The sequence below is a fragment of the Corvus cornix genome, chromosome 6 (genome assembly GCF_000738735.6).
Source record: "Corvus cornix cornix isolate S_Up_H32 chromosome 6, ASM73873v5, whole genome shotgun sequence".
In the NCBI taxonomy this organism is placed as follows: Eukaryota; Metazoa; Chordata; class Aves; order Passeriformes; family Corvidae; genus Corvus; species Corvus cornix.
The window spans coordinates 13,303,980-13,329,008 of record NC_046336.1 but is presented as its reverse complement, the minus strand read 5'-3'; the positions used below and the strand labels follow the sequence as shown (position 1 = coordinate 13,329,008).

Here is a 25,029-nt window from a genome sequence, read left to right as displayed (position 1 = left end):
CAGATCTAAATCAACATGGCAGGAGAAAAACCTGCTTCAGCTCTGTAGTTCACACAATTTTGTAAAATCCAGTGACTTGAAAGAAAACAAATGCACATAATTGGCATTAATTAAGAACACTTTTATTATCTACAATCAAAGACCTATAAGGAAGGTTTACTTGTCAGAGAGGGAGCTTTCTTTGCTGAGAAATTACAAGTCTTAGTTAATTAACTGATTTTTTGTAGTATAGTTGTTAAGTGGTTTACACTTTTATTTTCTTCTAAATGAATGTTAGTCTAAACATGAAAGCAACTGTTTAAAGTGAGAGAAGTGGGGTCAGAAAAAACAATGCTGAAATATTGTAGTAATGTTTTAACTAAATTCTCAGTTTGTCATCACTGTTACAAAGGTTTCATTGTGTGTTGAGAAGCAACAGGAGTTTTTCACACTCTAATGTTATGAAGACAGTTAAATCTGAACCTGTGCACACACATTTAGGATAGACCTATTGTGTTTCACAAATTCAGGGCATCAGGAAAACAAGTTTGCCTGTTGGGCACAGGACCCAAACAGCTTGGTTACACGAGTTGAGCAGGTAAGGACTACTTGCATGTCAAGATTCATTATTATGGTAAAATAAGTAACTGCAGCCACTTTGAATCCTATTTTCAGGACTGTGAGAGCAACTACTTTGCTGCTCATTTTTAATTTTCCTCAACAGTAAGGTTCAGCAACGTATACAGTGACTACTGCTGTCTCCCTCCAAGCTGCAGCCTCAACTAAGCCATCGGTTACAAGCAACAAGGGACTGCCTGCCTGCCTTGCTGAAGTTATCTTAGGTATGAGCTTCCACAGGCAGACTAATTCAAATCTATTTTTGTAAATTACAGATTGTGTTAAATATACATGAAGGAAAATATGGAACAGTTGCTTTTACTGCACAACATGAGTTATTTCCCATTACAAGTTCCCTCCGAGAAAACTGTAAATTTTAAAATCTTCCAATTAGTGGCAGTGACTACTGGTGATTCTGTATTCCAGTCAAGCAGTAGTATTTGCTGAGTACTGCACAGGGCAGAAAAATATTCCAGGAAAATCAAGAGACCATGATACCTGACAATAACAAGTTGGAGTATGCAGTGATTTGTCCAAGCTTCCTCTTTCTTTCAGAAGGATGCAGGTTGTATCACTGCATCAGCCAGAAGGATTAAATCTTTACATGTATGTAAGACTGTCAATACCTGAAGTACAGTTCAAGGCAATAATTCGACAACTTTTGCCTAAAAGAGAGTGATCAGAAAAGTAAACATAAATAATTTTTTCCTAGAAAACTAAGTCCTCAACCACAAATGCTTTCTCTTCCATTTCTTAAATCATACCACTCCCAAAGGACCATTCAATTTGTCCTAATAAAAAAGAAGTGGGTATGACAGCTCTCTAAAACTGTATGTGGATAAACATCAAAAATGGAACAAGAACTATTAAAACAAAATGAAGAAACAAAGAACCACTGGTACAATCTCTCCATGAATAAACTAGCTTGGAAACTCAGTAGAGGATTTCCAGTCATTAGAACAACTGGGTTCTGGAAAAATCTTCTGATGGAAACAATGAAAAAAAGACCACAGACCAGACTGTAACTGGTTGTAAGATGGAACTTCCTAAGTTCACTAAGGGGACAAAGTAGTATCTACAAGACAAGAGGCTGGAACCAGTGACCTGCAAGATCCCAGAAGGTGGAATCATGGAATCACTGAGGTTGGAAAATACCTCCCAAATCATCAAGTCTATCTGTTAACATTGCCAGGTCCACCACTAAACTAAGTGCCACATATACAAGCTTTTTAAATATCTCCAGGTCTATGACTCAGCTTCCCTGGGTAGCTTGTTCCAATGCTCCATAAACAATTCAGTGAAAAAAGTTCTCATAATAGCCAATCTAAACCCCCCCTGCACAACTTGAGGCCATTTCCTCTTGTCCTGTCGCTTGTTACTTGAAGAGGCTGACCCCACCTCAGTACACTCTCCTTTCAGGCAGTTGTAGAGAGTGATAAGGTCTCCCCCCAGGCTTCTTTTCTCCAGGCTGAACACCCCCAGCTCCCTCAGCCACTCCTCATTTGGCCTGTGCTCCAGACCCTTCACCAGCTCTGTTGCCCTCCTCTGGACTTGCTCCAGCACCTCAATATTATTCTTGCAGTGAGGGGTCCAAAACTGAACACGGGATTTGAGGTGCAGCCCCCACCAGTGCTGAGTACAGGGGGATGATCACAGTCCTGGTCTTGCTGGCCACACTACTGCTGATACAAGCCAAGATGCCACTGGCCTTGTTGGCCACCTGGGCGACTGGTGGCTCATGATCAGCTGCTGTTGACCAGTATCCCCAGGTCCTTTTCTGCTGGGCAGCTTCCCAGCCACTCTGCCCCAGCCAGTAGCACTGTGTGGGGTTGTTGTGACCCAAGTGCAGGATCCAGCACTTCACTTTGCTGAACCTCATACAGTTGGCCTTGGCCCATCGATTCAGCCTGTCCAGATCTCTCTGTAGAGCCTTCCTACCTTCAAGCAAACCAACATTTCCACCCAATTAGTGTTGTCTGCGAATTTACCGAGGGTACACTTGATCCCCTTGTCCATATCGTCAATAAAGATGCTAAACAGAGCTGGCTCCAATACTGAGCCCTGGGGAGCACCACTGGTAACTGGCCACCAGCCGCATTTAACTCCATTCACCGCCACTCTTTGGGCTTTGCCACTTTCTCCAGGAGAATACTGTGGGACATGATGTCAAAGGCTTCACTACAGTCTAAGCAGACACATCCACAGCCTTTCCCTCATCACAGATCAGGCTGGACAAGCAGGACTTGCCTCTCATAAGCCCATGCTAACTGGGCCTGATCACCTGTTTGTCCCATATGTGCCCTGTGATGATCTGTTCCATGACCTTCACCAGCACCAAGGTCAGACTGATGTGCCTGTAGTTCCCTGGATCCTCCTTCCAGCCCTTCTTGAATAACAAAGCAGGTAACGTCATTGCTCTGCAGGAGGACATTCATCACTTCATAGCTCAGAGCATACCTGAGAAGGCACAGATGCAAACTTGCTGATTGTTAACTAAGCAAAGTGACTTTCAATGAGTACAGAACATTGATGGGACTGTGGACTCCAATTTGTTAATACACAAAGATGGGGCTTCATTCCTCTCTCGTGGATGACTGAAAGAGCTGTCAATTTTCAGTCTGGCATGTGCCCAGTGAGCTTAAGCCTATCTGACATTTATGAAATGTACAACCTACACCTTTCCACCATGTGCTGAACTGCTAAGTTGCACACGACACGCAGGAACACTATTTATTCTGGTGAGGTTTTATCCATCGATCTTGCCTCCAGGAAACTCCCAAGTAACTTCACATTGCCCTGAGGCCATATTCACTGTGCTTCTCACTGGTTTCACAGGACATCCTGCATGATGTCTGATGCATTTACAATAAATGTATTACATGGGAACAGAGATATCTCTTTTCATACCTTCACTGCATCCAGGTAAACTCTCACAGATCTGGGACAAACCTTTAAGTTCTTCATTCATGTGATGTTTGGATGTCAGATGAAGATCCAGATGTGAGTAATGTAAGTGACTTTAGTGTCCCTGCTATGGAGGCACTTTTGCTGGAGGAGTTCCCTTCAAGTCACTTACCGGGAAGATCAGGCCAAGATCTGCTGGGCAGCAACATGTTGTAACTATGAACTCCATTTTCTCCAGGGCCAATTGTCTATTGTTTCAGCAATTGGAAGAAAAGGTACATGGTTGATTTCAATATTGTTGCTGTCTTGTGCCTTTAACTGACCAGTTATATGGGTATAGATTGCAGTGTCTATCCAAAAACTCCTGGGATTCCAAAGAGCACAAACTCAGACAGGTGCCAGCTGGATCCCAGTACAGCTCCAAATCAACTCTTACAACCATCAGGATCAAAACCTATCCTGCCAGTTGATAGTGATTTACTTTGAGAGAAGGGAGATGGAGGCAAGTGTCTGACCTCCACACAGACTATTTATGTTGAGTAACTTGAGGTCCCACATAAGATGGAAAGTTCTTTAGTGCAGTATCAGGAAACTCTGAAAGAAAATGTGTCTCCACCTGAGGATAGGATTTGAAGCCTGTTGATCTGGTTTTTCATAGTAGAAGGGATTCTACTTGTCAGTACTTGATCCAAAGAAGTTACTATGGTAAAAAATTACCAGAAATAAAGGAAGTTACATATTTGGAAGTAAACCAAGGACAAGACATCAGGTTGTCCAATGATAAATACTTTTTCTATTATGCATTATTGTAGGATACAAGACTGCAGACTCAACAGTATCTTGTATCAGCTGCTCCATTTCCCAGCTGATAACTTATCTATGCAATGTATAAATTCACATTTCTCTGACCCCACCTTCATGGGAACTACAAGATGTATTTCAGGAACCAGTACTTTAAAATATGCATTAATTTCGTTAGTACAGCTAAGGTTTTATGTCTTTAAAGAGAAATTACATTCTGAAACAGTTTATAAGTAACTGTTCAGCTAATAAAGAAACCTTAATAGGTAAACTTACAAAATTATTTGTCTTAAAATAAATGTTATCCTTGTGTTTTAAAATTATTAACAAAAGAAGTTTAATGTACTTACACTTTTTAGAGCAGATACCATGTTTCATTACCCAAGAAACAAAATTACTATGTATCACATGTTGACTCATACTGCATATATGACAGTTAAAATTAAGTGAAAATTTTGAATCTCAAATTTTAAAGTGTTTCACCTATAATAAAGACTACTGCATTAAGAAAAGAAGGATTTCTGTGGAAGAGTAATACCATGTGTAGAAGAGTATAAAGAAGAGTATTGCTAATACAGCTACAAAAAACATACAAAACCTTTTAATATATGAAATTTGCTATTACTTTTCAACACGCAAAAGTCAGTCTAAATTGAGTCTGAAAATTGTAACGCTGTTTAACACAGCTTTTTATAAAAAATAAAAAAAGAGAGAAATTTAAAAAAAGAATGTTGCTGATATTCTGTCAACAGTAGACAGTTTGCTAGCCCTCAGAGAGCAAAGAAAGAAATGATAACTGGATTAAGTAAAATATAGATAGTTTCCCTAGAGATAGGAACTTTCTAACATGTAATGCAAACAGGCTTGGTTTTTGCTTCATCAACAGTATTCAGAAAGGCTTTTGGTGTGCTGGACAATGCATATATATTCTAGGAGCCCAGCATTCTGCTTGGGAACATTACAGGGAAAATGCTTTCGGAACTTCCGTTACTTAAACATAGCCTGGTGTGTGCTTGGTTCCCCGAGACCTTCCTTCTAGCAATGTGTTTATGGGGACTCTTTGGAAGCTACAGAGCAGGGTGAAAAGAGAGGGAAGGGTTCTGGGAAGATTTCTGCCTGTATAAGCTCAAATTACTTAATACTTTTTTTTATTAGGTTGAGACTAGGCTGGCTTGTCCATACAATGTCACTTGCAGCAGCATGCCCCGCAGCAGTTTGGACAGGGATTCTGGGTAGTTTCCTCAAAGATGAAAGCCACCTCTTTCCGGAGAGGAGTCTTGGTGGGGTAAGGATCTCTTTAGATGCTCTTTAGGTCCCAAAAGGCTGTAACCCCCTGAAAGCACACACAGCATTGCCTGAGAACTTGCCTGTGCATCAAAGCCAAGTGGCCTTGGCCTTGTAGTGGCCTCAGGCCACCACTAGCTGGACAGGAGTAGGTATATTGCTCTATGGGGTTCACTTCCATGTCAGTCCTGATGTTCAGAAAGTTATATTCATATGAGGAGCATTTTAAAGGGAGTTTGATAAAGAGAAGATGGTTCTTGAACTTGTGATTAAAATTGGTGGGAGTCCAGAAAGCAAGCACGTACCTACGTGAAAGATGCGCTTGTAGTTGCAGCAGATGTTAACACTGTCAGTAGAGCTACAGGACAACTTTTACTCCTGGCTCTCTGCAGGTTCCTGCCAGAGTGTGGCTAACACATCCCTTTTCTCCTGAGATACTACGCAGCTGCTTCATAGGGTGTTGCAGAGTTATGTCCAAGCTCCCTAAGCTCACTGAGCCTCAAGGAGAAGGCACTAAGCAGTAACACTCTACACACAGCTCTTGTGATCCTGAAAGATGGCAGACAAAAACATCAGAGAGATCAGATTAAAAAAAGTGAAGACAACTACCTCAAAGAATGACTTTGCCCCCAGCTTGCTGTGAAGACAGTGTTCTCCAGTCTCAAAGCAGCTCTCAAACTAAAGGCCCCAAAACAGAGAGAGCCAGTGTGGGGATGAAAAAGAGAGAGGCAGGAAATCTGCACAGAGACAATGCAGAATGCAGACAGTGCAATGTGAAAAATATGTGAAATGTTTTAAATCAAATTAACTGAAAATAGTATCAAAAAAACCCAAAACCAAACAACCCAACCAAGAAATTCAACACTGGTAAAAACATACACTTGCAAAACCCAGTCAGGAGCTAGAATGAAATTATTTTATTAGGTTAAAAAAGAATTAGTATTAGCTCTATGTTCATTTTAACATGTATGTAAACATTAACAATCCCAAGGCTGCCTATTAATTCACAAGTGGCATATTTACAGTATTTATGATATTATACCCCATGTTGGGACATCCCATTACAGAGTCACGGTGTTAAGCTCCATACTTAAGGTGGATTCTGTAATGCATTGCATCTTTCCAGTTACTCTCCTGCTGTATGATTACTTTGGGGCAAGAATTTACCACTTGGTTTCTGCCCACAGGGGAATCTCTTTGGAAACTGACAAACTGATTTAAGCAGCTGTGGAATAATTTACTGGGTCTTGAGTTTTACTAAAGGAGAACAAAAGGTTTTGAGAGCTTTCAGTGTTTTATGCCACAAGAAGAAGAATGTTTGGCTTAGTAACTGTCCACTTTCTCTTAGACTTTCCTCTTGCCTCCCACAAGGATCATATTTGACTGCCACTTGAATGCAACCATTGGTAAGTGCATCTTTCCCAGGATGCAGGTCTAACACAGCCTTTTAAAAATGTAGATGGTCCTGGGGAGAGAGAAGACACCCCAACAACAGAGCCCAAATCAACATTAGGTGTATATAAACAAAAACAGTGCTTAAATACAAAACATGCTTCAACTGATAGCATGTTTCCAGATTCCCAAAAGTCAAACAAGGAAATGTTAAGCAGCATTATCCTTTTACAGATGACAGAACGGAGACAGAAAAGCAGAATATGACAAAGATAACGGATATCTCAAAATCTGGGTTCATAATTCCTAATCTAATATTCCTCCTGCGAGACCTCATTGCTTACTATAAATAAACTATTTCCTCCCTAGATTTCAGTTGTTGAAGTAACTTTTGAACTCTCTGCAAAAAAGGGATGCTGTGGGTCCAATGCTCACCCCAAGAAACACTGGAAGGATTAATCAAGGTTTGTGAAGCATGGAAACTGCAGGGGAAACCCCCAGGAGGAAGTCTGTATTTCCATATTCTGACCAGGACTTAAAACGCATGCAATAAATACAGCCTGGGGCACAGAACAAGCAATACGAATAAAATAAAATATTGAACAGCTGTTTGTTAAGTGAATACTGTTCATCCCACACACCAAATTTTATTTCTGCCTCAGGCTGCAGGGAGTGGGAGGCTGAAGTAGAATGTTTCTTCAAAGGGTTAAATAGTGACAAAGTTATAAAAAATTGAAACTGTTTCTTGCAAAGGAAAATATTAAGACAACCTTTACAGGCAGAACCGCAAGCCCCACTCATTATTATATTAGAAATACAATTGGTTAGATAGTATAGAAAGTCTACAATTTACCAGGTTAACTTCTTTGTGGAGATGCACTGTCTTTCAGGCTACAAAAACTATGTGGACACCACCAAACACATACAAAGCTCTCATTTTTTAAAGAGGGGTGAGAAGGAAAGAGGTTACATCACTCTTACAAACTAGGAAAGTTCCAAACACTGCAGTAAGCAAAGATGGTGAGATCTGCCTGGAACTAAACCCCAAAGGAGCCAACCTCACCCAGAGCAGCTTTCCTTCCCAGCATGCTGCCTAAAGCAGGCAACACGAAGTTGCCGGTGGGTGTGAGCTCACAACTCACACAAACAGCCCATACAGGTTGCTGGATGCAGGGCGCTGACTTTTGCTGTCTCTTGCAAACTGACAAGAGTTTATTTGCTTTTCAGCATCAGAAAGTAGAATACCTAAAAGTAAAGAGAGCCTGTGTCCTGATTAGAAAAATGAAAGGAAAACAGCACAGCTGCTGTGCACAGAGTGATGGAGCCTCACTCTTCTACCACTACAACTTCTTTGGGAATTAAGGGGAAGGAGAATTGCCTGAAAACGACAATACAAAGAGCAAGGCAGGAAGAACAGGAACCGTGGTAATCAGAAGTAGCTACACTCGCACTGCAAACATTATTTTCTAACATTTCTTATTTTCCTTTCCAGAAATTGCTCTGTAAAACCACTTCCCCCTAGCCCCCTCCCCCCCCCCATTATTTTTTCCCCCTTTACAAAAGTAAAGATTTTCCTAAGACTGGTATTCAGAACTGACAGCCATTAACTCCAGTGTCTCTTTTTAGAATGTACTTGAGAAAACTCTGATTTTCTCAAACCACTAGGAAAAAACCCCAAGTCAATCTTAGCAATTACAGCAGTCAAATATTTTTAATTATAATTTCTTGTTGTTAAGTGAATAACCCGAAAAATACTGGGGCAAAAAAACACATCGAAAAAAAACCACCGAAAAGGAGCACTAGAAAATCAACCCAGTATTTGATCTCTCCTCTTTTTTTGCTGCTGAAAGCCACATGGCACACATAGTATTTTTAACTGAGGAGTGTCTCGTTTCAAATATATACGGAGGAATCTTATTTCAAACATATACTAAATAAGGAGAGGAGTATTAAAACAGGCAGTCCCTTACTCTAATTTTATCCATCTCCCTCCCCTTCTTTCCTTGATGCAGTGAAACTTTAACACCAAACCCTGTCTCTCTCTCTCTCTCCTTTTTTGTAAACAGTGATCAACATTTTCCTAAATGACCCCCGAAACAACCTACTTCGAAACTACTCATTAGTAACAGCCACGTTTGCAGTATTAACCTGGATGTGGCTGTTTATTAAGATCTTTTAAGGGGGTTAGAATGAAGACACACTGCCGGTGTACAGGGAGCACAGAAGGGGTAATTTAAAACCCATGTTTTTCCTCCCCCTCACCGAAAACATGCCCAGCATTGTGCAGCTGTGCTGCCAGCTTCATCACTCCCTCCATCTCCACTCTTGCTAATTAAAAGGTTGATCACAGAACAATGCTCTTCTCATTAATTTCGGCTTTCTGATTGGGCAGGATTCCCACTCGCTCCGCCTGATCTTTTCCACACTGCTGAAGTTAATGTGACAGGAGCCCGAAGATGGATTACCCGCTGCCATATTGCCCATCACCTCCAATCAGCAGCTATCGGGGTAAACTGATTGTTCTAATTTGCTCTCATTATTTTTACAATATCAGGAGAAAATAACGCACACAGCTCACTGTCAAAGCCGTGAAAATCAGCCATTAGTTAAACCCAGACACTGAGTGGCTTTATTAGAAGCACTGCAGTTTATTGATTCAGCTTCGGTAAACTAAGATAATACCTGTCCTCTTTAAACACACTTTTTTAGGTGCACTTACGTAGCAAGAAAATATTTATTAGGATACTTTTGGAAATGCTTGCTGTCTCAGCCTGTTATTTTGATACCCTGGCAGACAACAAAGATTAAGAACAATGGAAGCTTGACTTCCACATAAAGAAGGGCAAAATATGCAGCATTATCCTCACGGCAGCCTGCATGCACGTCTCAGCTACTCTTCTACAGTTTAAATAAAAATCATCTCAGGACTAGTATGACAGGTGAATATGTAAATACACCCCAAAATCACACAAAATACAGTACTACCATAAAGGCAGACATGGTACAGGCATAATTGTATGAGCTGCATGTACAAGGTCAGTGATTTAGTTTGGGGTTTGTTTTTTTTGCTGGGGTTTTTTTGGCTATGCAAAAGAACCTCTCTAGCCCAGCATCAAAACACAGGGACTGAGAGCAGAAGGTCCAAATAAGGGAAACTGTTTTGTATGGCTGGGAACTACTTTTTCCCTATGTAAAGGCATTGTGCTGCCACAACTTGGGAACGGGATCAGAAATGTCACTCCACACTGAAGCCTCACAGGATCTCAGAGCTAAGAAATGAATAAAGTATTGTTAGCAGTATGAAGTAAGGCATTTTTACACCACAGCAGTGTTAAGAAAATGCTGAAAATCCTGGACCTCTTACTGTCTCTGTGCTATACATAAAGGACCTACATTATCTTGCCTGCTGCCTATCTGCATCCTAGCAAAGGGAAATGCTAAATAATGGGATTAACAGAAATACGGTACTTTAAATCTTGCTAAACATAAACCTTAAACTGGTGTCTATGATGCTCTAACTGGCAACGTACTCCAAGAGTGACAGGCAGAGCACAGCAGACTGATTTTACTTTTAAATAATATCTAAATTAGATTAGTTCTTTGTGTAGATCTGCATGAACCAGAGGGGACATTCATCATTGTGCCAAAAAAGTTAAATTCACTGGGGTACGCTCAAAGTGAATGGTTCTAGACCTACGTTTTATCTCTCAGACACATCATCAAGATGCTGTGCCAATATGCATGAAGTCAGCTAGGAGCTGCAAGAAAGACAACGGGAGAGTAACTGGATAGCAGAAAAGGTTTAATTTTTTCCTCTGTAGATTATGAATTGCTTGGGACAGGATCTGTGGTTTCTCTGTCTTGTAAGCACAGAGCATCCCTTTCAAGACTTGAGCTTCTTTTTTAATATTTAAACAGCTTAAATATAAAGAAGGGTATTCTCCTCCCTCCCCCTCCAAACCAGATGTAATTCTAGTTCCCCCTCCTCCCCCTGATGTAATTTAAAATGCTACAGTTTTCATTACTGCTTTTTAATATTTTTAAATCCTCATCAGCTAGAGCCTTGCGTTTGGGGGTTGGTTTTTCCTCCCTCCTAGAAAAGCCACCTCCTAGCTTTGTTTGGTATCTCTTTCGACCCTTGCTAATGGTGTTCTCTTGGAGGGGCGTGCCATGCTTTTCCCCTTAAAATTCCTGCACTGAAAGACTGCACCACACCACACTCCACAAAACGTGCTGATGGCACAAATTACAAGCCCCCAGCCGAACACTCCAGCCCCCACCATTCGGGCAGATTTATGTGGGCTCTTGCCGACGTTATTACAAGTCAGAGTTTATTGGGAAATTGTTACATTATGCGGAGTGTCTAACAAATTGCTTATGCTGCTATAATTGGATTACAACAGCCGCTTGCTCCCACCGGTAAGATTAGGCAAGTAGGACTCCTGCCGATCTCTGAGCGTTAGCAGTAATTTTATTTGCCTTGCCTCTCTCTTTCCTAACAACATGCCTCTTTCCCTGCCAGCTGTCTGCTGAAAAGGCACAGGCTTGTTCCTTGGCCCTAACAATGCAATTACAGCCCTGCAGATCGCACTGTTTGTGCATTAAGTACAGAGCCAAAACGAGGCGAATTGATCGTTTGACTTTTGGAGGAGCCATGTGATCTCTGCGTGCGGGTGATCCGGCATGCACCAGTGGGCAGTGCTGCAGTGCGCGCCTCACGATGAACCCGCTCCACGCTACCTCCCCTACCCTGACTGCTCCCAACAGCAAAGATGCTGCAGCCCACCCCACGTTAACCCCCATCAGGCTACAGAAACAGCCTCATTTTTGGGTGCTCTTTTGCTAGGCTGAACTCAGAACTCGCTCTGCCTTCTGAAATGTGATACTTGGCCACACCAGTGGCTTCCCTGCAGTGGGCTCCACTAGGAAACTGCTATTACAGCATTTCATACCACGAGCATTAGCACAAGAATTGGATGTATTTTCAAACAACTTTTTTATTTCTTGTATTTGAAAAATACTAAAAAAACATCCAGTATTCCATACCATCTGAGGGTGCTGTGACTGCAGGTGACTACTTAAAAAGCAATGCTTCTTGTCATGTTTGCCACCATTTATCACTAAAGCCACCAATGACATGGATTCCAAACTGTTTCACATTTCCAACACAAATCCAAGTAAATCCAAGTCCAGTTTGTTTGTAACACTTATCCTGGTAAACACTCCTTACAGGCTTAATGTGACAGACCTCGAATGAAGACCTCAAGGCTGTAATTCTTTATGCAGAGTATACACCACCAAACCAGCAAACACACAGCAAGGAACTACAGCACATGATACTACACATAATACTGGCGCGGGGGAATTTTGACTAAGGATGCCAGGTCAAGCTCTAAATTTTAAAAGATTTCTATTACATCTTCACTGCCTGTACACTGAGAGGATTCCAGGATGATTCCATATAGAAGAGACCTCCAGAGTTCTCCTGCTTAGCCTCCTGCTCAAAGAAGGGTGCATTGTGAGGTCAGATCAGGTAGCTCAGGGCTTCATTCAGACTGGTCTTGAAAACCTCCAAGGATGGAGGCTGCAGAGCCTCCACGAGCAACCTGCTCCAGCTTGACTGTCATCACCACAAGAAAACTCTTCCTTGAAACCACTCAAACTTGAGATGAAGTTTCTAATATCTGTGATGGGACTTTCCAGTATTTACTGAACTCTATCTGAAATGTAATGCAATTTGCTTTATCAAGATTCCAAACCATGGGGTCCAAAAAGTAGAAACATCTCCATTGAGTTGACCAAACTTTGAAAATGATTCTTCATGTCAAGATTTTGCCTATCCCTTGCCTGACCATCCTTACTGCAGAGCTTGGAGAACTGATCTCCAGAATACACTTATGAGACCCTCAGCTACAAAGCAATGTATGAGTTAGTTTTTTTATTGCTATTTCTTCAAAGTCTCTGTTGCATTTAAAAAAAACCCAAGTGTAATTATTTTTTAATTTGTGGTTTCATTGACATACAAAGTCATTTTGGGTGGTAAGAGAAGCAGAAATGACAACCACTCCACAATTTTTGCGTAACTGAAGACTAAAGAAGTCTGTTTACACATAGTTTAACACTCAAAAGAAACTCTGAACAGCTGAAATGCCTTATAAATAGCTCAGACCCAGAGGAAGTGCAAACGTCTGCATTGTGAATTGTAGATCTTAATTACAGACAATGGCTGGTACAGCAAGTAGCACAGAAAAAAAAAAAGTGAAACAGTTGCACTGTTCATGGTTGGCAATAATTCTTCAGGAAAATATTTACTATCAATCAGTTATGAGAAAAGGGACTCTGCGCTCATAAAACAGCACGTTGCTTCTCATACCAGGACCATTTTGCTTCAGTATAATCTGAATTTAAACAGCTTGTTTCCTGCGGATATAATTTTGGAAATAAATAAAACAAGTCTATCAAAATCTGGAGAATGTGTATGGTGGGGTGGAGTTGGGGGAGCAGGAATATCACATTTCTTTCTCTGTCATTGGCAGAGGTTATTAGATCGAGATGACGCTAAAGCATAAAGATTGTCTTGACCTAAAAAAGATAGACAAACTAGCAACTAAGATAAAGGTAGTCATATTTGTGAAAGGAAGATCATCATTAGGTCAAAGCTTTTACATAAACCTCCAATACCATTTTCTACTTTTGCTGTCTGAGAATTCACTTTCTAAGCACCTTTTGCATGTTAAGTACTCCCAGCAATATCCCTGCAATGCCTGCCATTCACACAACCCTCTTATTACAGAGAGAATACCTCCAGCAGAAGGGTAAAATGACATACTTACATCTCTATCAGCCAGGGGTTGAGGAAGTGTTTATCCAGTTTGCAACGACCTCAAAAACTGCTGCCCCTCCCAGAGAAAGGTATATCCAAGACACAGTAGAGGACACTTTAGTGAAGGATTTGGGGCTGGAAGCATGTCCACTGACAGTCCCTCTGCATCATTACACAGAAGCTTAATACTAAAAATTAAGCTAACATACTTTCTTATTAAACCAGTAGAACAAGTACCAGGAAACTGAATGTTGCTAGTCAAATAATATTTGTTCATGATTAAATTGCTCTAATTTCAATCTCAATGACTGGAAAGGCTTCAAAAGCACTAGAAAACTATGCATTATCTGAAGATATACTGACTCAGCGGTATATCACAGCAGAACTCTGAGCTGGTTGTGCTATTCATGCAAAGTAAATGCAGACACACTCTGGAAAAAAAGAGCCATCAATCTGTGACATAAAGGGACTTGAGAGTACAAGAGGGACACTCTTCAGATCAATTTGTCCTACTGCCAACTAGAACATCCAGCCTGGAACCTGAAATGCTTCTTTATTAAAGAGTGCTTGTGGTTTTTCCTTTAAATTCATATAAAAATTCCAAACAATGTTATTATTGTGCAGACTATGTTTGTTCTAAAAATTCAACAGTAGCAACGCAGAAAGAACTGACAAAGGAAAGAAGATTTGAATTACCAGCTACTTCCACCACTCCTTGCTTTAGCTGAATCACCCTTGAGTGTAAAATACGTAGCTATAGCTAAGTAATAAGATGCATCTTTGAAAGGAAATTTCGCATAGCATACTGGAAGTGCCAAGGCCTGTTCTGTGTTTCCAGAATTGAGCATAAGAGCTCTGTCCCCCTGCACACTACACACAGCTTGTCCAGCCAGCATGCTTAAGCAGGGCTTTTCATCCAAGGGTCAAAGAAGTATTACACAGTTTCACAACAAAAAACTCACAACAAAAATTTCACAACATTGTTGCAAGAGTATTATTCAGTTCCCTTTTTGAAGAGAAGAAAGAAAAGCCATCATGGTCACAGCACGAAAAAAAACCATGCTGAAAATAAATGGTATAAACCCTTTCTAGATTCCCAGTTCAATATATTAACCACTGCACATTTAGAAGTATGAAGAACAGCAAAGATTCCCTAAAGGACAGAAAATGCTTAAAAGACCCTGAGAAGTCCCTTAGTTTGCCAGGATCTTAAAAAGCAAGACCAGTTATCACATGTGAGTAGCAAGCAGTGGCCTGAAACAGAGGGCTGATTCTTCAAGGGTGGTGTGCGTGACTATATTTTTCTTCTACAGGTTTACTTAGATCAAGGTGGAGGCAGAGAACCTCTCCCAGCTGGTGCTGCTGAGTTCAGAACTATGCAGAAACCTGGGGATGCTGCAGGCCATTTTGAAGGTGTCTCATCAGTGCTGTCTGGCAGGGATGCCATAGGGTGCCTGTCTCTGGCACAAGTAGGAAAGAATTTAATGTGCGAAATGAAACCGAGAACACTCCTTTGTACAGGAGATATGGATGAACTGGAACCGACTGCAGGAGTTAATAAACAGTAAGACCTATCTAATGAATGGAGGAAACGGGTATTGACTGTAGAACTCTGAGATCAGTTATACACCAACCTGTCAGGAAACAACAAGTGCTTGGAATCAAAAGGATATTTCCAGGATCCAGGGAAATGCAAGATCTAACAGATTCAAAGCAAACAGCAAAACTCAGACCTAACACAGCCCATAAACGAAAGGGTGAAAAGGTAAGACCTGTTTGAAAACAGGACTGTATATAATCCATCCAAGCAAAGACTCAGCCAAGGAGACTGAAGACACACTGGAGCATCCCTTACCACACATCAAATAGAAAGTGTGAAGGTCATCACAGAAAGTGTTCCTGGGTACAGAACAGAAGAGAAACTTGTTTGGACACCCAGGAGCATCAAAAGAATCCTAGCGACATACCAGATGCCAGGGGACTTTTAACTATGTCCCTCTCTAATTGAGGATGAAGCACACATCAACACCATTATCTGCCTGAAGATACTGGCTTACGAAATATGGAACAAACAATAGGAACAGATGCTCGTTTGGCCAGATTTCAATAAGCCTCATTAAAATCAAACACCCTGTCCTTGGAGCTCAGGTTCATGCTACATTTCCACCTTATTTAAGCACCTAGTACCAATTCCTGAGAAAGTTGTCCACTTCTGGTTGCACACCAGTAGTATCATTAAAAGAAACTCTCTTGCAGAGATTTTTTGGTTTTTAAAGAGACAAACAGGAGGAGTTTTTACATATATGCCTCTGTGTGTACACACACATATAAAACACAATTAGAGATTGCACTTCCTTTTAAAAGACGTTTGCTTGAATATACATCAGACTTGTTGATCACTCAAAGGCAATGGACAAAAAGATGCCAAAAAATAACAGAAAAACTCCTGTGCAAGGGAAAGAAATGATGTTACAGATCACACATGTGAAATCTGTGCATCACAATGTATAATTTTTAATTTAAGATCCCAGCTCTTCAGTCAAGACATGCACACACTTGAAACAATTTCTACTGCTCCTTATTTGCTGCTATCCAAACTTGTACAAATCCTATCAATGGAGTTTCAGAGGACAAATACCAGAAAAGAAGGGCTAAGAATAAGACACAAAGATTCATCAGAATATGACATTCTAGCTTTATTTTTAAATGTCTGAATAAAACTAGTTAATTCATAGGTTTGTAAAAGGCACTGAGCACCTGGCTGCACCGGCAGCATGACACTGTACACAAAACCAGACAGACAAAGTTTCCTAACAAACACAAACTTCCTTGAGTGATCAAAATACTGTCGCCCTGTGCTGCTTTCCATACCTGAATATGTGTATCTGTTTTTTCCCCCTCTATTTTAGGAATCATGCCAGTTGTTAGGTTGGTAGCTTACACTGGATGTCTGTTGGGGCCCTCCCCCTGACATGTGGTCCTGGGGGGGAGACACGGGGTTTTCCTAGCCCCTGATCAGCCTCGTTCCCCATGCAGCTGGGAAAATAAACACCTCTCTGAAACATCTATCAAGAATCAGTCCATATATATTTCTTTTTCACTGATTGATACACGTGTTGCAGTTTCCACACTGTACCAAATGGTGGATGATGCGGGCAGAATGATCCCCGATCCCTAAGGACAGTGACTGATTTGTGAAGAAACTCTGGATTTGTCTTCTTGTTTTTGTTTTGCTGTTCCATCTCTAAATTATGGAGGAACTGTGGAAAGACTCTTGGCTCTCAGAGCTGCATATGGACACTTATCTTAAACTTGAAAAGATTCTTGAACAACGATTTGTAAATTTTAGCTTAATTCAAGCTCAAAAGGAACTGAAACACTTCCTGGAATGCTCGTTTAAGAATTTTTTCTACGTTTCTTGGGATTTAATTCTTACCAAAGACTTTTGGAAGACTGTTTGGACACAGTTAATTTCTGAGTCAAAATACATGCCGATGGAAGGATATTCTCGTGAATATTATTTAACTACCAAGACTGTTGAACAATGTCAGCTGTGTCCTTGCGAAGTTAAAACTGCTTCAGGGACTGTGCCACCCAGGCCACGTGGACCGAACGCTCTGCGAGCAGCAGCGAGGCAGTTCCCGCGCGCAGGAGAAGCAGAGCGAGCTTCAGTGTCGGCAGCGGAGCGAGGCACAGCGGGAGCGGGGCGATCCGGTGGTGCCCGCCCGGCCCCGCGCAGCGCGTGGTGGAGTGAGCCCCGTGAGAGGGGCGGCGCGCGGGCGGCGGCTGGCAGCGGAGTGGAGCCACGCCTCGCCGAGACGCGCTGGAGCAGGGTGCGGGGGGGTCGTCGCTCGGGGGCCCGGCCAAGACGTGGGTGCGGCACCAGGCAGCGGCAGCGCAGCTGAGAGCAGAGGAGGCGGCGCAGGGGGAGCTGAGTGGCACATTCCCAAATGCGACCCCAGGAAGAGCGCGCAGGCACGAGCAGCCCCGACAATTCCAACACGGGAGCGAGCGAAAGCAAAAGAGAAAGCAAAAATGCAGCAAGACACAAAACAGCAGCCACTCAGAAAAAGGAAAAAATCACCGTAGCTAAGGTTTTAGGAGTAGTAAAATGGTATAATGTTAAACAAAATTATGGTTTTATAACAAGATGTGACAACTGAGAAGACATATTTGTTCATAGAACTGCTATTAAAAAGAATAACCCTAAAAATTACCTGCAAAGTGTAGGAGATGCGGAAGTTGTACAATTTGATATAGTGCAAGGAAATAAGGGTTTACAAGCAGTAAATGTTACTGGGCCTGGGGGTATTCCAGTCAAAGGCAGCCATTATGCACAAAATTATAAACAATATCCATCCCAGCAGCTTCCCTACCCACAGCCTACTTTCCCCTTTTACCCTATACCCAATATGAACCCTTTCCTAAGGTTACCCCATCCCCAGTTTATTCCTAATCTGTTTTTCACCCCATGGCTTCCCTATACAATTCCCTTTCCCTACAACTCCTCTCCGATGTGGGGATGAAAAGGGGGAGGGAAGAAATTAACTATTTTTGTTTAGAATTCCAACAGGTACAAATGGAAGAAACCCTCTCCTGCCTCAGTTTCCCAACAAAGCATGCCTGGAGAGCCCTGTCTCCCTTCTGTCAGCCTTAAGATGTTCCAGAGAATCTGTTTGGACATTTAAAGACTCAGGAGGGTGGCTTGTTTTGTTTTGAAACTGTCCTTGTTATCTCATGTTTATCCAGTTGTTTTCAATGTTAAGTTTTAAATCTCTTTTGGTTAAAAATAAACGGGTGAAATTGGGGCCCTCCCCCTGCCATGTAGCCCTGGGAGAGGGGCCCTGGGGGGAGGCACGGGGTTTCCCTGCCCCTGGTCAGCCTCGTTCCCCATTGGTTGTTTTGTGTTCCCTGCGCGGGCAAGGACCCTCGGGTCCCGCGATTGCCGCAGTTCCTCAGCAGATCCTCAGCCATGCAGCTGGGAAAACAAACATCTCTCTGAAACATCTATCAAGAATCAGTCCATACATATTTCTTTTCCAAGAGCCTCGTTGATTGATACACGTGTTGCAGTTTCCCCACTGTAACAGATGTCCTGTACAGAAGCACTCGTTCACAAGAGAGTTTAATGAATGGACAGTGCTCCAATCTGAGAGAAGATACCTCAGTATTGGTATGTGTGGCCTCAAGGGTAACTGCATTTCATTCTTTGATCAAACTTTTAGAAATGTCAAGCACACGATCAGTAAATGCCATTAATAATGGTGCTCCTAACAGAGCACAGAGCACAATTATCTCTTCTGCAAGTAGGTGCAGAATCAGAAATTTAGTTTTCAGAAAAACCATTGTCTCTTGCAGACTGACTGACACATCTGACAAGCAGGTGATAATGCAGACGGTGGCTCCCGGTCAGGGCTGATACTGCACTGCAGAATCAGAAAGAGTAAAACATTTTTTCCAAAGTAACCCTTTCTATGTTTCACTGCAAGTTAAAAAAAAAAACCTGAACCCCCTACTATACATTTGGAAAAGTGCTGCAGATAATAAAAACTGTAGCACTTTCCAGTATTCACCTTCCACATTTTAAAGTCCGAGGCTATAAAATACATCAATCATGGAGGATAAAACTCGCCATGTGCATGTGGTAGGAGAAAGCCTCTGAACTCCCTAAATCCCATTTAAGCCCTTCACCTAGGGAACATTTAACAGTTGTGCCATTTGCCTATGCCATCACTGAGCCATCTGCACTTAGATAGCTGCATTTATAAATGCTTCGACACTTCTGGAATTTGAAAGACAAGCTTTCGTAGAACCAACTTCATTTGGTTTGTAGCTAGGAAGGCAAAGGAAAGGAGTACGGTAGCCAAGCAAGCTAGTACTAGAGGAATTGTATCCCCCAAAAAGTCCTTATGGTTTATTAGAGAAAGATACATATATATTTCAGATATAGATCTACACACATGTATATGCATATATATGTATGCATATATATATATATATGTATGCATATATATATATTTATATATGGTTTTCCATACATTTATATGATGGCAGACTGTCCATGAATATATATACATACATATATTGCCCTACAGCATATAGAGACACGACACTTCAAAAACACACACTATTTTATCTCCAGGGTGATGGCTCAAATTCATCCTCAATAGCATAAAACAAATCTTGCTGTTCTTGCCTTGAGGCCTACCTACGCCTCTCACCATAAACCTGCTGAAAATGTAACTTCAGGAGAGCTTATTAGCTAAGGCATGAAGATGTTACAGTATGTGATTTCATTTAAAAGAGGCACCACTTAAATTAGCTGTCCTTCTTGCTTACCCTTGCTCCTTCGTGAGGCGATCAGGTCAAACAGGACGCTGTAGAGCAGATGGGGCTGAATGGGTTTTCACCCATGAGCCTGCTGTGAGCTGCTTTATGGCATGGGAACGACGCTCTACGATAAGACAACTCAGCCAGAGTTGCTCTGCTTAAAGAGTTTCATCTACTCTGTATCATAAAGCACCTTAGGAAGCAGTGTGCAACAGCAGTGATGTTAAGAATGGAAGTGCCAGTATGAAACTTTGTACCAGGACTTTGTACCAGAGCTGGTAGCTTCTCTCAGAAGTGCTTCTCCAGTGGAAGGTAACTGGCATGTCAAGCACAGTTTATGAGCGCTAAGCCACCTGCAAGCACCATGACAAACTTTTGTGATAGCCAATTCCCTGACAAGAGTCAAAAGTAATGGGACATCCAAAATTCACCTGCAAAACCCCAGCAAAGATTTAGCTGGGAAATTATCTTAAAGGTCAATACAAAAATGGCCCCTGAAGGGACAAGGCACCTTTAACAACCAATCAAAGTATGAAAAAAATGGACTTCAAGAAGATCAAGGAATAAATAACTGAAAGGGAAAACACGCTTTTGAGTGGTCAGGTTTGTGGTGACAGAGGAGCAACAAAATGCCAGCTGGTTTCAGTAACAGATGGCTGCATGCACTGATCTGTCCTGCATGCCCATTCTAAACTTCCTTTCAGTGGAAATACAAAGCTTACACAAGGCTAAACACATCCTTCGCGCAGCCTTTCCACACATGGTCGTGGTTCAAATGTCCTCCATTGACAAACAGCCCAAGCTGTACATTGTTTTACTTTAGTTATGCTGAATTCTAAGAAAGAGGGTGGGTACTGGCACCTCATCTTTTCCAATCACATCTACCTCAATTCTCAAGAAATTACTTTCCTGTGACAGGCTAATAAATTCATTTTCTTACCATTCTGACTGTAATATCCCCCTCCTCCTTTTCCTTTAAGTACAGTGTTCACTGTATTTTAATTGAAAGGTCCTTCTTTTTGCACCTCCCTTCTGGTAGCTAACAAAGGGAATCATGATACAAACAGCTCTCAGGCAGTATTTCTAATATGTATCTGGACATTTATCATTTGAAGTTGCCACAGCTAATTACATGGCCAGCATAGGTCATCCCACTGGAAAAGCCTATTACTTGTATAGCAGAATGAACCCTTCAATCCTATATAGCTCAGGACTCAAGTAATCATTTCCAGCAGAGAAAAACAGCAAACCTAAAATCTCCACACTGAAGGACAGAAAATCCTACCCCAAATACTTGCTTCTTGTTTAAATACTTTTTCCTAACTGTAATATTTAACAAGAACTTTTCGTTGACTAACAATGAACAATTTGCTAAAAACCCCTCAAAACCAAAGCTGTTCTCTTACTTACTTTGGCCACACAATTTTCAGTCTTCATAGCAGTGCTTCCTAGACATACTGTTTCCTGGTTTAAGCACAGTCTGGCACAGCTGTTGTAGGTCTGCAGAAAGATTGAAATGGTTATGAATAGAAGAACACAATTTTCTTTCAGGCACCACATTTTTGGCACAGGAACCTACACTAATTCTACTACTCTACAACATTTCCTTTTTCTAAGATGTAAATGTTTCAAACCCAAATAAACCAGTTTATAGCAAAAGTCTATGTTCAGGGCATGCATGTCCTCTGAGAAGCTATGAGCAATTTTACAGTACTGAAATACAAAGAAAAGATTTTTCTTCTCTGTTCCTTTGAAAATGGAAAAAAAAAATCTCATCTCAGTTTTTAATTCTTTCACAAAATGCTGCATAATGGAACAACTAAAGCAAGGTGATTTCTACACACTGGTTATCACAGAGTATGTCAAATGTGAATAAACATCCCACTTTATCAGAATATAAAATGTAAAATACATGGGGAGACTATGAAGGTTATAATCAGAAGGGAGCAAATGAAGACCACATTTCATTGTTGTATTTAATCTCCTCAGTTTTGTAAAGCTTTTTTAAATTTTTTAAAGTAGAATGTCTTTTTTCTTTAATGCTGTCCTGCCCAAGTGACCCCCAACTGGGGCCGCAGACTTCAAAATCTTTCCAGAACGCATCACTCATAGTCTCTCCCCCTTCTGAGGGAAGTGTATGAACAATACTTACAAAGTGGACTTAATATCATACTTCGGTTGACTTGGCTGTTTAAACTAAAATGCCTGAAGAACTCAGGAGCTTCTAATGGAGGCTCTTCTCCTCACCCCCAACACCTCAGCTCCTCAGAGCTTCAGTATGGGATTAATACACCAGCATTTACAGAAAAATGCTCCCATGCAAAAGTGGCAACTCAAAAGCAAGCACAAACTTGCTTTGTTACAAGAGCAGTAAGTGGACCACAGAGAAGATGTTGCTACCTCAAATAGTTGTGTGGGGAAAACCCAAAAAACACGCTAAAACAGAATGAAATTAAACTTGTTACAAAGACATTTTCAAGAGCACTAAGTAAAACATACTAACACTCATGATATTTTTAAGATTGCCTTAATGGGAGGACGTACAAAGACTTGTAAAGAGCTGCCTGTCAGTTCTCTCCCTGCAATACTCACTGGCAATCTCTGGAGATCTTTTTTTCAGGGCTTGTTATGATTTCCATTTGTTTGATTTGAAATTACTTCAACCCCAAACCTACTATAGGTTACAAAACCTGTGGGCAACACTGGCACGATAACGGCTCCTAAACCTCTCCCTCTGCCCCAAACCTCTACCACCAGAGCCAGATTCCCTCAGTGCCAAGCACCAAGAAACAATCTCTCCCTTTTGCCCCTCTGCCAGAGGCCTGACTGTGCAAAATGTTGTCAGCAGCAATACAAAAACCGGCAGAGGAGCACATGGCAAAGGATGTCAGAGGCAAGAATGCGAAGAGATTAAAAGGGGTTTATGCTGAGTGATTGGAGATGTGTCCACAAAGCCAGTGTTCCCAACAGCCCCAGCTCAGGGAAGCACCAACTGACGGGAACTGAGTGTTCACAAACAGTTTATAACATTGACCTAAGTTCGTATGATCCTCATCCTCCACCATGGGAAATCAGTATACTGGTTCAAGCGTATCTGTACTGGACCAGCACAGGGCAAACATTCTTGGAGAAATTCAGGAAATCACAGTCCTTGCTACCTTACCTATTTAGAGAGCCCCTTTAAAGTTCACCATGAAACAGAAACAAAAAAAAAAGCACAGAAGCCCTATCTCCTCCATTGCTTTGGCAGCTCATGTTTTATTTCTCAGCTCTCTAACCAGAAAACAACCAGTGACAGACAGGAATGCAGAATATTCTGGCTCCAGCAGTTCTCCTTACATGTCACAACATTGACATCTGCTTTGACTAGCAGCCAGCAAGCAATTTCTGACCCTGGATCCAGAAGGAGAAACTGAAAAATTCAAAAACATGAATTCATTCAAGGTGCTGTGCAGATGAACAAAGTGCATCTTTCAGCAGGAGAGGCTCAGATTCAAACTGGATTAGGCCACAAGCAAACAGAAGTCTGATGGCCTCTTGCAAATACTTGCCAATCTCATAAAACCATCACCCTGGTATGCACAGAACTTTCTCCTCAGAAGAAAAATCAGAATGGTATAAACTACTGTAAACTGGGGCCTAGATATAGCAGCCCAACTGATAGACAAAAAGTTGACACCATCTGCTTTGCACTGGCATTCAGACAATACCATGCAAACCTCATTTTACAGGCATGGTATTAGTTAAATTCAACCAGATTGTGAAGGTGAAAAACCATGAAGAGTTTATAAGATTCTTTGTTCAGTTTTTACATTTGTGTAATTTAACCCATTTATTGTAAATCCGTGATTTCTTTCATTTGTAATTTAATTCCTAGAATTCCAGATGCAGTATTTCTGCACAACTTGTCTGCTACATACTGTAAATTTCACGAGGAGCCCTGTGAGGAAATCTACTACTAACTCCTCTTTGCAGATCAAAAGCTCAGCCACAAAAACATTTACTGAAAGCAACAAGGAAGTCTGTGGCTCTGTGAACTGAACCATGAACTCAGATCTTGTCCGTCTTTTTCCTCCCAAGACAGGTACGCACAAACCTTGGTTGCACGCCAGCTTTTTAAAAGCTGGGCTTACAACAGGCTTTCTGCACATTTACAAATGGTAAAGAGTAGACAATCCAAATACAAAATGTGAAATACTAAATGCTAAACCTAAAGACACCAGCATTTCCTGAGAATGAAAGAAGCTCACTATGCACTATTCAAAAGTTATGTGCATGTCAGAATGCACATACAAATAATTATTCCACTGTATTGCCTAATTTTTATTACTTTCATCCACACATTACATCTCAGTGAGAACAGCACCAATTGAACTTCCAATGATGCCATGATGATTTTTTGCCTTTTCTTTTATATCCCTGTCATACCTTTTTACAACTTCTGCATTCTTAGTGCTTTTTGCCTACATTCTTGGACTTGTTTGTTCAGCTAGGAGACTAAACATTTTAGAAGCTTCGTAGGTAGGGGTTAGTGTGCCTCAGACCCCAAGGTCCTCTCCAGAACACATTCTGTAAACTGAGATAGAACCATCCAGGGGAAGGTTCTTTGGGGAGGGGGGTTCATTCAAGCCTCTCATTGGGGAATCTTTGATAGATATGTTAATTAGTAAAACCTATAATGTTATACCTGATCTTTTGGGGGGGGCATTGTGGTGTGCATTTTGGTGCATTTGACCTGGACGTAGTGCACCTAAGGATCCTCAAAATAAATACCAAGGTAAAATCCCTTTTTCCCTTCTAACCATGTTTGACTCTTGATTTTAAGACCAGGAAAAGGCATCACCAGCATAATTTGTTCATCAAATCCCACAATACCAGGATTACTGACTTTTGACAGA

General features: G+C 41.3%; 1 protein-coding gene across 7 annotated transcripts in view; it reads right to left on the bottom strand.

Annotated features, from left to right (window-relative positions):
* Positions 1-25,029, bottom strand: part of BTRC (beta-transducin repeat containing E3 ubiquitin protein ligase) — a 126,489-nt gene that overhangs the window by 41,704 nt on the left and 59,756 nt on the right. For all 7 annotated transcript variants that reach the window (XM_010409647.4, XM_010409681.4, XM_010409689.4 and 4 more), the window contains one exon: positions 21,542-21,631. In XM_010409647.4, coding sequence (XP_010407949.2) covers positions 21,542-21,631 — 90 coding nt within the window. The remainder of the gene's footprint in view (positions 1-21,541; positions 21,632-25,029) is intronic.